The sequence below is a fragment of the Xenopus tropicalis genome, chromosome 10, assembly GCF_000004195.4.
Source record: "Xenopus tropicalis strain Nigerian chromosome 10, UCB_Xtro_10.0, whole genome shotgun sequence".
Lineage (NCBI taxonomy): Eukaryota > Metazoa > Chordata > Amphibia > Anura > Pipidae > Xenopus > Xenopus tropicalis.
Window position 1 is genome coordinate 13,453,842 of NC_030686.2, and position 15,986 is coordinate 13,469,827.

General features: G+C 41.9%; 1 protein-coding gene across 1 annotated transcript in view; it reads left to right on the plus strand.

Moving 5' to 3' along the window:
- Positions 1–15,986, plus strand: part of LOC100492996 (vasoactive intestinal polypeptide receptor) — a 109,929-nt gene that overhangs the window by 84,921 nt on the left and 9,022 nt on the right. The window contains exons 11-12 of the mRNA XM_002935705.5: positions 5,843–5,972; positions 7,629–7,670. Coding sequence (XP_002935751.2) covers positions 5,843–5,972; positions 7,629–7,670 — 172 coding nt within the window. The remainder of the gene's footprint in view (positions 1–5,842; positions 5,973–7,628; positions 7,671–15,986) is intronic.

Here is a 15,986-nt window from a genome sequence, read left to right on the forward strand (position 1 = left end):
ATTCCATTAATAGTATTTCTCCATGTGTTATTTTTCGCTGAAAAAAAAAATGTGTTTTTCATAACTATAGGGAAAAAACACTAGTGTCATTATTAGAATACTAGTTACTATTTTATTTTGCCAAAAAAAAAAAAAACTTTGGGGAAATATTTCACATTTGCTGCAGTTTTGTGATTTTTTTTGGCAAAGAGAAACAGGCCAGTTTTGTTCACTAGTCCTGGTTAGTGATGGGCCAAATGTTTCGCCAGGCATGGATTTGTGGCGAATTTCTGCCTTTCGCCATTGGCGGATCGTTTAGTGAAACGGATAAAAAAATTTGCCGTGGAAAAATTCGTTGTGCGTCCAAAAATTGTTACCCACGTCAAAAGAATAGTCGCGGGCATCAAAAGAATAGTCGCACGTCAAAAAAATAGTAGCGGGTGTAAAAAAAAAATAGTCGTGGGTGACAAAAGAATAGTTGCGCGTTAAAAGAATAGTTGTGGGCATCAAAAGAATAGTCGCTCGTCAAAAAAAATAGTTGCGGGCGACAAAAGAATAGCTGTGCGTCAAAAAAAATAGTTGCGGGCGACAAAAGAATAGTCGCGCGTCAAAAAAATAGTTGCGGGCAACAAAAGAATAGTCGCACGTCAAAAAAAATAGTTGCGGGCAACAAAAAAATAGTCGCGCGTCAAAAAAAATAGTTGCGGGCGACTAAAGAACAGTCGCGCGTCAAAAAAAATAGTTGTGGGCGACAAAAGAATAGCCGTGCGTCAAAAGAATAGTCGCAGGCATCTAAAGAATAATCGTGCGTCAAAAGAATAGTTGCGTGCGAAATTTTTTTTGACGTGCAAACATTTTCATTGTTTCGCAAATTTTCCGCCGTTACGCGAATCTTTTAAAAAATTTGCGAATTTTTCAGCGGAGCTAAATGGGACAGATTCGCTCATCACTAGTCCTGGTTTCTGATCTTCCATTTACATGAATCGCCAGCAGAAAGCAATTCAGACAGACTGTCATAAGTCTAAATACTAAACATATACATTAGCCATCAAACAGCACAAATTCATTTCAAGGTAGCAAATCGGGCTGCTTACTGCAGAACTGGAATAATTCCTGTGACCTTTCAAGCAAAAGCTGCAGACAGGCAGATTCCAAACCGTACGGCAGTGAGGAAACAGAAATAAGTGGATTTGTGAGGCATTTTATTAATACTGCAGTGCAGATAATAACATGCTACCGTGATGGTACAGGAGGGATCAAGCCTGCGTCTCGGCTATTGCTTCCTGCCTCAGCACTTTCTCTCATTACAGATCAGCATTCAAATTACCTTCAGAGTGATCTGTACCTCTGCTCTCTATATATTGCAGTGCTAACGAATATCCTTTACTCTAGGTAAAGTCATGCCTCGTATTGTGCTGTATACATTCCACGTGATTAAATAGAATTGCTACGGCCAGCACGGGTTTGTAGAGATGAGCCCAGTCATTCCAGTTTAGAACTAGCGGGGTAAATCTATCTAATCTGCCAAACAGAAACTGTATCCTGTTTATAAGAGGACATTATCCTCCTTTCATTTTGCCTAATACAGGTATGGGATCCCTTATCTGGAAACCCAATATCCAGAAAGCTCCGAATTACGGAAAGCCTGTCTCCCATAGACTCCATTATAAGCAAATAATTCAGATTTTAAAAATCGATTTCCTTTTTCTCTGTAAAAATAAAACAGTGCTTTGTATTTGATCCAAACTAAGATATAATTAATTCTTACTGGATGCAAAATAATCTTATTGAGTTTAATTAATGTTTTATTGATTTTTTAATAGACTTAAGGTACGAAGATCCAAATTACGGAATACCCTTGGTCCCAGGCATTCTGGATAATGGGTCCTATACCTGTATATTGATGATAGCTTATTCTTATTCCTTCTCTGCGTATATGAAAGTTAAAGGGGTGGTTTGACTTCAGGCTAACCTTTAATATGTTATAGAATGACCTATTCTTAGCAAATTTTCAATTGGGCTTCATTTTTTATTAAAAGATTTTGCAGCTTTTAAAAGGTGGTCTCTGACCCTGGCAGCCAAAAACGTTGCTCTGTGAGGCTACAATTTTATTGTCATTGTTACTTTTTAGCACTTGTCTTTCTATATAGCCCCTCCTCTAATTATGTTCCTGTTAGTGATGAGCGAATCTGTCCCAGAAAATTTGTGAAATTTCACGAAACCGTGCAAAATTTGTGAAACACGTTTACGTTTATTGCGCAACTTTTTTTTACATAACTGCACCCATTTTTGACACGCAACAAATTTTTAGCTGCAAATTTTTATGGCAGTTTCGCTAAACAATTCGCTAAACAATTTGCCAATGGCGAAATACGGATATTCACTGCAAATCAATACCTGGCGAAAAAATTTGCTCATCACTAGTTCCTATGTGTCTTTCAAACTACTGCCTGGAGGCTAGGTTAAACTGGACCCTAGCAACCAGATAGCTGCTGAAATTCCAAAGGTCAGTTGCAAATTGTCTCTCAGCAGCACCCTCTACATCAGTGATCCCCAACCAGTGGCTCAGGGGCAACATGTTGCTCCCCAACCCCTTGGATGTTGCTCCCAGTGCCCCCAAACCAGGTAGTTATATTTGAATTCCTGACTTGGGGGCAAGTTTTGGTTGAATAAAAACAAGATTTCCTACCAAATAAAGCCCCTGTAAGCTGATAGTGTACATAGAGGCTGCTTAATAGCCAATCACAGCCCTTATTTGGCACCTCCAGGGGCGATTCTGGTCATATCGCCGCCTGAGGCGGCTCCTGGATGCCGCCCCCCCCGCGCTCCCCAGCGCTTACCTTCTGAGCGCAGGAGCGGGTCCGGGGGCGGTGAGATCGCTAGTGCAGAGAGCGCAATTGCGCTCTCTGCACTAGAAGAGCCGAATTTCCGGTTTAAAAACCGGAAATTCGGCTCTTAAAGTTACCAGGAGCGGCTTTTTGCCGCCCCTGGTAACTGGGGCGCTTCTGCCGCCTGAGGCGAGTTTCTCAACTCGCCTAATGGCATAAGCGCCCCTGGGCACCTCCATGAACTTTTATGGTGCTTGTGTTGCTCCCCAAGTCTTTTTACATTTGACTGTGGCTCACGAGTGAAAAAGTTTGGACACCCCTGCTCTACATTATACCACATTCGGATTTTTATGGTTTTACACGAATAAACTCACTTCCACAAATGGTCATTTACCAAAAGATCCAAACTGGAAAAATATAAATGAAAAAATGCTAAAACTGTGTGTTTTTCAAGTTGTTGCACGAAAACTGCAACTTTTTCATATTGTCACACAAAAGTCAGAGTAAAAAAAACCCAGAAACCACGAAGCAAAGAAAGTTTTTCCAACTGCAAAAGGGACATATTTTTGCATTTGGAATTGTTGAGGTTTTGTCACATAATAAATATCAAAATATCAAATTCTGGGTTTTTTTCATGACAAAATCAGTTTTTCGGTGACAAAAAACCCTAACTGAAATGGTGAATTCCCTGTAAATGTAGACATCAGTAATAAAACATTCCTATGATTCCAATAGAGAGAGAGTAGTTTCTGCCCCACCCACTCCCCACCCCATCCCAGAAGAAGCGTACATGCACTCTATCACCAAAAGCATGTGGGCACCTCAAAAACCTCATTCCTAAACCAAAGGTTTATTCCTAAATAAGGTGTTAATCCTCCTTTTGCTGCTAAAACAGCCTTTGGCAAAAGGCTTTGCACCAGATGTTGGAGCCTGTTTGAGGGATTTCCTTCTACTCATATGTAAGTTGTTGAGCACCTTAGAGAAAACTTGCATGGACCATATTTAAAATAGCCCAAACCAGAAAGCAAACCAAAGCACCAATGAGGTGACAAGGATAGGAAAATAAAGTTGTTCCTGAACCCAAGCTGGAAAGACTTATCCCTGGGTCAATAACCTTCAGTACCTTACAGTTAAAACTACATTAAACCATTTACTACATTTAGGGGTATATTTATAGAGATGTAGCGAACTGTTCGCCGGCGAACTAATTCGCGCGAACATCGGGTGTTCGCGTTCGCGCAAATTCGCGGACTTTTGCCGATGTTCGCCACTTTGGGTTCGCTGCGTTTTTTTTTTGGCGCCGCGTTTTTTCTCCTTGGTTTTCCGCCGCGTTTTTTCCGCTTCGTTTTATCGCCTATGCGTATACATAGGAATAGCTTGCGGTTTTTTTTTTTTGCGTTTTTTTTTTTTTTGCGTTATTTTTTTGCGTTTTTTTTTGGTGTTTTTTTTACAAGTATTTTTCAGAGAAGTTTTTGCCCTTGATCCCCCTCCTGCATGTCACTGTCCAGGTCGTGGCACCCTTTAAACAACTTTAAAATCAGTTTTCTGGCCAGAAATGGCTTTTCTAGGTTTTAAAGTTCGCCTTCCCATTGAAGTCTATGGGGTTCGCAAAGTTCGCGAATATTCGCGAGTTTTGGCGAAAGTCCTCGAACGGGTTCGCGAACATTTTTGCGCGGGTTCGCTACATCCCTATATATTTATCATGCTGTGTAAAAAGTGGAGAAAAGCATCACCGGCGATGTTGCTCATAGCAGCCAATCAGATGCTTTTCTTTGGTTTTCTAATCGTTGAAATCTAATTGCTGATTGGTTGCCCTGGGCAACATCACCAACATTTACTCCACTTTGACACACCATGATAAATATTCCCCTTACTGTATTTAAAAAAAATATGTGCCACCCCCAGAACTGCATTCATGGGAGGGTGGAGCACAAGTATTCTGCACTCCATTTTAAAAAGTAAAGGCCTTACCCAGTGCTGAAGCCAGGTATAGACATGCTAGAAATACTTTGCACACCTACACAACTTTATCAATTAGCCCTCAAATATTTTCATAAGGAACTGCTTCCAGACACTGCTGTTGTCACATAATTGTGCAAATCACTCACTCCCCCATCCGCACTGGAAATTGGGCCAGAAGTTTGTATCTCTTGCCCAATCCTTGTTGTTGTTACTAAATATGCAGTACGGGCAGATTGCTGCCTCAACAAATCTTTACCCTACGCCCTGGCTATTGTGGGCTTCACAAATCCAGGCCTCACCCCATGTAAAAATCTACAGTAAATAAACATAAAGCAATAGAATAAATGCAGAGAAGGCATTCTAAGGACTGAACCAAGGGGAATGTAATAGCATAGCAGAGACTGCCAGAAATAACTAGGAAAGATTCTATTAATGCCTTACCCTTGGAATGTGTTCTATCAGTACATTTCACTCTAGGGATTTATTATGACTTAGTTTAGTCTATTTAATTATTTCTATGCACTCATATGCATTTTTTTTTTAGCAAGGATAGTATTTTATCAGTGGGTATCAGAGTTCTCATAGGTTGGGTGCTATCAAGAATGTATATACGTTCCATAAAGTCAAGCCACCATTTCCATGTCAAGGAAAACCACATACACTGGTTCTAGCTCATTTATTTGTGGCCATATTCTTCATTTACCGTCACCTCACTGCCCAGATTAATTACCTTGCATCAGTCTTACAGGCCTATCCTCCAGTGTTGTTGTTTATAGGGGGAGATCACCAAGACTAACAGATTTTTTAAGGCATTAGACCTCCATGGCCTCAAAGTCCAAGTGACATATATAAATGACATATATAAATATGGGCAGTTGAATAGGAAGGTAAATGGTTGGGTTTTCTTGTAAGATATAAAGAGAAAAAAACATACATCAATGTCAGTATGGATATTTCTGAATAGCATGCACAATTCTTCTAGAATGTTTGAGGATACAGGAATCTACATAATGCTTATATTAGTATCATGGCATACCCATAATGTGCTAATACCCTTCTCTTTTTACTTCCAGGAGACTTGCTAAGTCTACTCTTCTACTCATCCCTCTGTTTGGGGTTCATTATGTTATCTTCGCACTTTTTCCTGAGCACATTGGTATCTGGGCAAGAATGTACTTTGAACTTGTTCTTGGATCCAATCAGGTGATGTTCTAAAATCTGGATCAGAAAGGGGTGGAATTGAGATGGCTAGTGTGTTCTGTAGTTATTAAGGAGATAAAGAATGTGTTCTTTATGTAGAAAAGAAGTAATGAAGCTGAAACTCAGCTCTCCAACCCAAGCTGTATAAAAGCTAGAGGTACCACATGCTGACTTGGTGCTTCTGACTTTCAGCTGATGTAAACAAAGAGAAAAGAAATCTCTGGGCTCATTGAATCTGACTTTACAGCTGCCAGAATAATTCAGACCTCAGGGGAAAATGTGACCCTACAGCTGCCTATGTGACACTAAAATAGAGAAGAAATGGATAAGGCCCAACAGCACATGGAGAGAGGAGAAGTCGTATAATCCATTCCATGCTTCTTTAATGTCTGCATGGTCTCATAGCATGGGAAAGTAATGTTAGCGTTGGTTAGCCCAACCGTCCTACAGATGGGGATTTATTGCAAGGCACAAATAAGGAGAGTAATGAGACTGTGAAGTGGAGAAAAGCTTCAAATGCTTTGTGTGATTAGCAGTTTGTTAAATTAAAAACACCCTCCATTTTGAAAAGCTAGTGCACAGAAACTTGGTCAAGGTAATTGCTTTGGCTTGATGTTTTTAAAGCCCTAATAGAACTGCATTGAAATAATTTCAGTGCTGAATGACTGTATAGTCTCTGAAAATAGAATCACCTGTATACAAGAAAGTTGCCAATTCATTTTAATGGTTTATCACTTGCAATACCAAATCTCATCTGCTTGGCTTAAAGGGGACATCTCTCTTATTCCTTTTTGCACAACATTATACATATTTACAGAGAAAGTCCTTTCAAGTATGGCCTGCCTAATTTTAATGACCCTGACGAAGACCCTCCTCTTTTGATGGGGGTCGAAACGCGTTGGGTTTTTCATGTAAATAAATAAGAGGGTTTTTTTAAATACTATTTTGGAGTGCCCTGCTTTTTTCTTATTTTCTATTGAACTTGGGGGTCTTCCAAGGAACCCCTGCACTGAGCACCCACTTTGTTGATTAATATATTGAAGGTGTGCATCACCAAATATCAAATGTTAGTATGGTTTCAAGTATGGCCTGAAAAGGGTTGAAACTACACAAATCACATTGATTGGAGGCATTAGAGCTATGGCACGCAAGGGCTTCTGGTTAAAATAAATTTGGTTGTGTACTCTAATGCGTGAGTGGCTCTAATGCGTGAGTGTCAACTTTTCAAAAATTATTATTGACTGACATATGTCTATGAAGATTCTCATTCATCCAGGTCATGATATACAGTATCTAGTAGAATTAAGTCTAAAACAACTGGACTTTTCTGAGTTTTTCCAGTTCAAATGAACTGAAGAAGCCACTCAGATGAGTGGTGAAATGTTTTCAAGAAAAACTCAGAAAAGTCCAGTTGTTTTAGACTTAATTCTACTAAATACTGTATTATTGACTGACGGCTAATATCAAAACACCAAAAGTAGATTAAAGTCTAAGCCGACCTGTAGAACTACAACTCCCCAAATCCCTCTGACAGCCTATAGCCTTCGGCTGTAAATGGGTTGTTCAGCAATGATATACCCGCTCTCATTTCCATTTTTTGTTCCATGCTATGAACATGCTGAATGATTAACAATACTTTATTTTCTGTTGTCCTAAAAGGGATTCATAGTGGCTTTGCTGTACTGCTTCCTCAATGGAGAGGTGAGAAGATATATTTTCTGTGTCCATATTTTCATTTTCATGCATTGTTTCTATATTTCTTTAGTAAAGTTCCTGCTGTGCTTTGCATAGTACAAAAAAGTATTTTGGTCAGAAAGACTAAAAAGCCAATATGCTTTTTCCATTTTTGGGGTGAAGACACACAGAGCTACTAGTAGCAGCTACTTGTCATGACTACAAAAATAGACAATGCTGATCATTTACTGATAATTGTCTCTACATGTGTTTTAGCAGAGGCAATTCTCAGTATTGTCTATGGCAGGGTATTTTCTGGCATTTAGTAGCCATAACACATAGCTGCTACCAAATAGGGATGCACCGAATCCAGTTTTTCGGGTTTGGCTGAACCCCCAAATCCACTGCAACGGAGTCGGGCAAATACCGAACCAAATCCTAATCCTAATTCCACTTCCATGTTAACATGACAAAAAGTAATGTGATTTTTAGGTTTCGGTTAGGCCTGGACTGCGGATTCGGCCGAATTCGAATCCTACTGAAAAAGACTGAATCCTGGCTGAATACTGAACCCAATCTTGGATTCGGTGTATCCCTACTACTATGTAGCTCTGTGTGTCTTCACCCTTAAGCTGGGTCAGCACGGAGTAAGATGATTGGCCACCCTGGGCTGTGTTACCCACAGGGGAGGAAGAGGAGGCATATGGATTTAAGGGAGTGTCTTAATATGACATAATATAATTCTTTCACATATGAATGAAGGGTGATATCCCTACAGTGAGCACCAAACATTTGGGTATTTGCTGCACTACCACCATTAATGTGGTTAGCTTTTGTTGTAACATGGGTGTGGTTTAAAAAAGGGGAGTGGCTTCCATTATCAGCCCTCCACCATGTAGACCAGAAAAAATCCACCTTTAGGTACCACAGAAGTTGGACAGCATTGTTTTATGGTTTAAGGCTGATGTCCCATGGAGTTATTTAGTCGTCCAGATCTCTGCTACCACAGGCAACTAATCTCTTTAAAATGCCCTTCCGCAGGCAACAATACAAATCGATGTGCAGGAAACGGAATTGATGCGTAGGACTTTCCACCAGCGATTCGTATTGTTGCCGGTGGAAAGGCATTTTGGAGAGATTAGTTTCCTGCAGTAGCAGAGATAGGGACGACTAAAGGTCCCCATACACAAGGCGATTTCACTCGTTGTGCGACGAACGATCATATCGACAAACGATCGTATGGCAATCGGGTTTCCATATGATATGCCATCCACGAGCAACGATAATTTGCAAAAGATTTCATCGTATCATTATCGTAAAATACGTACGATCGTACATCTACGTACGATCCAATGTTGTGGCGGAAGCGGTATTTATTTATTTATGTTCGTTGACTTCCGCTGCTGGCAATCATGACATGCGCAGAGAACAATCGTTCAAAGACAAATGTCTGACACTCACACCAATTGGCAGATTTTATCGTTAAACGACTAAAATTTTTAAACCTGGCCGATCGATTTTGGGGACGATAATTTCGGGTCGATTAGTGGGCCGACGATCGTTTGGACACCATCAACTATACGATAACTTAACGATAGTATCGGATCTTTCGGGAATCTTTCGTTTGACAGTAAAAAATCGGCCCGTGTATGGGGGCCTTAAATCGCTCCATGGGACATCAGCCCAATATGTACAAACTGTGGGAGAGATTAAATTAAATTCGGTTCCATTTTTCCCATAGACTTCAATAGAGTTTTCATGTGATAAAAAGTAAGATAAGAGGATAGGAGATAAGCTTTTCTCATCAAATAAAGTCTGCCACAATATAGCAAGAGTTACGTTATTATATCTGTTATACAACATACACTCAATTTTAAAATGTATTATATTGTGTGTGCCTCCTTTAAAGACCACAAGGCATCAAATGCACTTACTGGCTTATATTACATTGGGGAGAGAGGCGAAAGGTAATGTGTTTAGCAAATGGAAAAACAAAGGCAAAATGTGACATTATTGGGTTATACTGTTACAAAATACATTAGGAGCCTGGGAGTTATAAGCAGCACAGTAAACCAATCAGGGGAAAGCGAGATGGAGTTATATTGTGTGAGGAATAATGTCAGCAGCAAGAATGGAGAGTCGTCCCTATGACCCTGTGTATTGCTTTCAGTATCTTAACACCATTTCAAAAACAATAGTAAGGGGATGATCACACGTTATTAAATGTACATATAACTCTTACCCACAGTAATGGTGGGTCCGGGTGCTCATGCCCCAGACCTTTCAGCATAGGGAGCCATCATGGGCAAATCAAAATTGAAGCGGGCAGGCACTCCGGTTTATTTTCTTCAAAATGTGGAAGAAGGCAGCCAAAAAAGTTTTACATTAAAAAAGTATAAATTTTATTTGATCCATAGGTAAAAACAGGAAGCCTTACGCGTTTCGCATTCATCTTAACACCATTGTCTGATTCAGCATATATTATATAGCACCCAGTGCAGTACTGACTTCTGTAACTTATAACATTGGCATATCGCTCTGGCATCAAGTGGAGGAGGAGACTCGAGGTTAAGTGATCAGCCTTTAATGTGGAACCTCATCCTAGAGACCAATGTTTGATTTCCTGTGACCCTGAACAAGTCACACGTCAAGGAAATCTATACCCCCAAACAATGTAGGTCTCGATAAAAATATATTGCATAAACAAGCTCATATGTAAAACCTTGATTGATCTAAATAAACCATTTTCATATAAATATACTTTTTAGCAGTATGTGCCATTGGGTAATCCTAAATAGAAAACTGCCATTTTAAGAATTAAGGGCCGCCCCCTGGGATCATAGGATTCACAGTGCACACTAACAAGCCAAGGCACACATACATGCTAGGCACATCAGCCAATGAATGGACAGAGTTCTGCCTTTTGCTCCCACACTACTTCCTGTTACAGTTAGAGCTGCATTACTTCCTGTCAGCTGATCTCTAAAGGAAGCACACAGACCAACACAAAATGGCGGCTCAAGGGAAAGGATATAAAAGGGCAATATTTACTGATATATATATTTTTGTTTGGAAGATTCTTTAACATGATTATCACTTAACATGATATAATATCTGTTGGTTAAGTATTCATTCTGGGGATATAGTTTTCCTTTAATGTCCTTATAATGGCTGCCTTACCTTAAAGTGCTTTGAGTCCATGCCCAATCTGGCAATCTGTGGGTTCAGTCCAGAGGGGCTGCTGTAAGATGCCACAGACAGTCACTATTTATTGGGCTGGGGGGCTGTTTGTGCCTCTGGGTACTGGGAATGCCAGAGGGGCTGCTGTAAGGTGCCACAGACAGTCACTATTTATTGGGCTGGGGGGCTGTTTGTGCCTCTGGGTACTGGGAATGCCAGGGGGGCTGTAAGGTGCCACAGACAGTCACTATTTATTGGGCTGGGGGGGCTGTTTGTGCCTCTGGGTACTGGGAATGCCAGGGGGGCTGTAAGGTGCCACAGACAGTCACTATTTATTGGGCTGGGGGGGCTGTTTGTGCCTCTGGGTACTGGGAATGCCAGGGGGGCTGTAAGGTGCCACAGACAGTCACTATTTATTGGGCTGGGGGGGCTGTTTGTGCCTCTGGGTACTGGGAATGCCAGGGGGGCTGTAAGGTGCCACAGACAGTCACTATTTATTGGGCTGGGGGGCTGTTTGTGCCTCTGGGTACTGGGAATGCCAGAGGGGCTGCTGTAAGGTGCCACAGACAGTCACTATTTATTGGGCTGGGGGGCTGTTTGTGCCTCTGGGTACTGGGAATGCCAGGGGGGCTGTAAGGTGCCACAGACAGTCACTATTTATTGGGCTGGGGGGGCTGTTTGTGCCTCTGGGTACTGGGAATGCCAGGGGGGCTGTAAGGTGCCACAGACAGTCACTATTTATTGGGCTGGGGGGGCTGTTTGTGCCTCTGGGTACTGGGAATGCCAGGGGGGCTGTAAGGTGCCACAGACAGTCACTATTTATTGGGCTGGGGGGCTGTTTGTGCCTCTGGGTACTGGGAATGCCAGGGGGGCTGTAAAGTGCCACAGACAGTCACTATTTATTGGGCTGGGGGGGGCTGTTTGTGCCTCTGTGTACTGGGAATGCCAGGGGGGCTGTAAAGTGCCACAGACAGTCACTATTTATTGGGCTGGGGGGGGCTGTTTGTGCCTCTGGGTACTGGGAATGCCAGGGGGGCTGCTGTAAGATGCCATAGACAGTCACTATTTATTGGGCTGGGGGGGGCTGTTTGTGCCTCTGGGTACTGGGAATGCCAGGGGGGCTGTAAGGTGCCACAGACAGTCACTATTTATTGGGCTGGGGGGCTGTTTGTGCCTCTGGGTACTGGGAATGCCAGGGGGGCTGTAAGGTGCCATAGACAGTCACTATTTATTGGGCTGGGGGGGGCTGTTTGTGCCTCTGGGTACTGGGAATGCCAGGGGGGCTGTAAGGTGCCATAGACAGTCACTATTTATTGGGCTGGGGGGGCTGTTTGTGCCTCTGGGTACTGGGAATGCCAGGGGGGCTGTAAGGTGCCATAGACAGTCACTATTTATTGGGCTAGGGGGCTGTTTGTGCCTCTGGGTACTGGGAATGCCAGGGGGGGCTGTAAGGTGCCACAGACAGTCACTATTTATTGGGCTGGGGGGGCTGTTTGTGCCTCTGGGTACTGGGAATGCCAGGGGGGCTGTAAGGTGCCACAGACAGTCACTATTTATTGGGCTGGGGGGCTGTTTGGGCCTCTGTGTACTTGAGATGCCAGGGATTATTTTGAATCCCAGTCTGGTACTGTTTGAGCCCACGGGACAAAAGCACTATATAAATGGCTCCCTTTCCCTTCATGTACAAAATGTGGGTTTGATAAAGCTGTATCTTTTAAATGATATCCAAGTTCTGATGCCAGAACTTTCAAACTTAAAATGGCAGCAGCGCTGAGAGGCAGGGCCATGGGTGTGCGAGTACCAATCACAGCAGCCCTTACAATCATTATCAGCACCGTTATGCAAGCTGCTTTTATAAAGCATAAAATAAACCCTACAAAAGTAAAAAGGTTATCAAAAGTCACCTTGGAATTTTGTGACATTTATAAAAACACTGAAAAATGTGGCTGAATGCATTGGTGTCAATAGGAAGGTGAAATGACATTGCAACTAAGGGGGTTTCACCTCTGCAATAGTATCTGCATTGCCCAACCTTGTTCAGGGTCGGACTGGGGGGTGCAGGGCCCGGCGGGGCTCCCGCCCCAGGGACCCTACAGGTGCCCCTGCCGGTCGCGTCCCCTAACCCCCCCCCCTGCAGGGGCCCCCCACCCGACGTCCTCCCCTGAGCGTGTGCAAATTTAACCTGTCAAGGGAGGAATGGTCGGCATCGCGAGCGTGGCAAGGGTCGGGTCTGGGCCCCTGGGGCCCACTGGGAGTTTTCCCAGTGTCCCGACGGCCCAGTCTGACCCTGACCTTGTTAGAGTAGTTCACTTCCCAATATGCTACAACTGTTCTTCATAGAAAAGAATGGCTCCCGTGTTGCCAATTTCTTCAAAACATGGCGCCCAGACAGCTCCTTAGACAGCTAATAGAGCCCACACTCTGCCTGGGGGAAACAATAGGTTTATAATTAAACAACAATCCCCGCCAATGCACCCTCCTAGTTTGGGCAGCCTAACACTGTAGGGGGCTATTTTTAAAAAAAGATTGTTTCCCCCAACCAGAATGCGGGCTGTACAGGTATGGGATCCCTTATGCGGAAACCTGTTATCCATAAAGATCCGAATTACGGAAAGCCCGTCTCCCATAGACTCCCTTATAATCAAATAATTGAGAATTTTAAAACTGATTCCCTTTTCTCTGTAATAATAAAAAGTACCTGTACTTGATCCCAACTAAGATATATAATTACCCCTTATTGGGGGCAGAACAGTCCTATTGGGTTTATTTCATGGTTAAATGATTCCATTTTCTCTGTAATAATAAAACAGTACCTGTACTTGATCCCAACTAAGATATAATTACCCCTTATTGGGGGCAGAACAGCCCTATTGGGTTTATTTAATGGTTAAATAATTCCCTTTTCTCTGTAATAATAAAACAGTACCTGTACTTGATCCCAACTAAGATATAATTACCCCTTATTGGGGGCAGAACAGCCCTATTGGGTTTATTTCATGGTTAAATGATTCCCTTTTCTCTGTAATAATAAAACAGTACCTGTACTTGATCCCAACTAAGATATAATTACCCCTTATTGGGGGCAGAACAGCCCTATTGGGTTTATTTAATGGTTAAATGATTCCCTTTTCTCTGTAATAATAAAACAGTACCTGTACTTGATCCCAACTAAGATATAATTACCCCTTATTGGGGCAGAACAGCCCTATTGGGTTTATTTCATGGTTAAATGATTCCCTTTTCTCTGTAATAATAAAACAGTACCTGTACTTGATCCCAACTAAGATATAATTACCCCTTATTGGGGGCAGAACAGCCCTATTGGGTTTATTTCATGGTTAAATGATTCCCTTTTCTCTGTAATAATAAAACAGTACCTGTACTTGATCCCAACTAAGATATAATTACCCCTTATTGGGGCAGAACAGCCCTATTGGGTTTATTTCATGGTTAAATGATTCCCTTTTCTCTGTAATAATAAAACAGTACCTGTACTTGATCCCAACTAAGATATAATTATCCAGTTTCAGCTAACACCTAACTGAACAAGTTCAATGGAACCATTGTGATTGGATGTCTGTGACTGTACTACCATCAAGAGTTTAAATACCGGGGAATTCCCTACCAGTCATTTAAACTGAAGAAGCCACTCGGATGATTGGTGAAACGTTTTCAAGAAAAACTCAGAAAAGTCCAGTTGTTTTAGACTTAATTCTTCTAGATACTGCAATGCCGAAATGCGGACATTCGCTGTGAATCCATGATTGGCGAAAAAATTTGCTCATCACTAATTATGTGCCCTTAAATGATAACGTAGGAGGGCATGGTCTATTCCTAAAGACCAGGGGGACCCTAAAATAATTTTGCTGTGCGGCCCAGTAACTTCTGCTTATGCCGCTCTATTTTTCCCAATTTACTATACTTGTAATGGTAAATGAACAAACAAATCTATCAGAAACAACTTAAGCAGCAACCAGCTCAGCAAGTCTCATAACGAGTATTTCAAAAATATGAAAAAAGGCAATTGCAGCAATGTATCAAACAGAAATGAAACAACGACAGGCAGAGTGTGATAAATAAAGAAATCCAGGTTATGAGATCAGTGCGGAATTGTTGAGTAGGACCTGCAGGCTGATGGCAGTAATATGTATGGGCCTCCGTGTACTGTTATGTCCTGGGGTAGAACAGTGATTTTCAGAATAATGCAGCCCCCCCCCCTTTTGAGCATTTGGCCAGAGCAAAAAATATATATATACTGCAAAAAAAGCTGCATTCGCTTATTGGAGAGGATGCCTGGGTGAACACTGGAAAAAAAGTAATATAGAATGTCATATAAAGCAATAAAAGAAAAAAAGTTCATTTGTTATTCTTACGTTTAGGTCTTCCTTGAAGGCTTGAAATGGTCTCAAGGAAGACCAAAACATTGGAAAAACAAATAAACGTTATTTTTTTTTAAAGTCCTCTGAGTGCCCTGCTTTATACTACAATATATATATATATCTCAAGTTTACAGGAATACAAAATACTGTCATAATAGACACCCTGCTTAAGTTTTAGGACTATCCAGAACCGTAAATGAGCATTTACCACCAATCAGACTTTAGGGCAATCAGTCTTCTGAGACCCAAAGCTCAGTATGCATAGATTCTATCATTTAGCCCAGCAACTCCAGAAATAGATATGTGACCTTTATCCGCATTTGTTGATGCCTTATACATTGGTTCAGAAGAGCTACTGGCAGAGTGTCTGGGTCCAGACAGACTAAGTTCCAATGGGACTACAAGACACACAAAGGCTCATTTATGACTGCAGTCGAGGTCACACAAAAGCGTAATTCTTGCACAAACATTGTTATTAGTGATTAATGAATCTGTCCCATGTCGCTTTGATCTTTCAAAAGATTTGCGAAAAGGCATAAAATTCGCAAAACGGCGACAATGTCGCGCATCAAAAAAATTGCCGCCCGCGTCTATTCTTTTGTCGCGCGGCCATTCTTTTGTCGCGCGGCTATTCTTTTGTCGCCCATGGCTATTCTTTTGTCGCCCATGGCTATTCTTTTGTTGCCCGTGGCTATTCTTTTATCGTGTGGCTATTCTTTTGTCGCCCATGGCTATTCTTTTTATGCCCATGGCTATTCTTTTGTCGCGCGGCTATTCTTTTGTC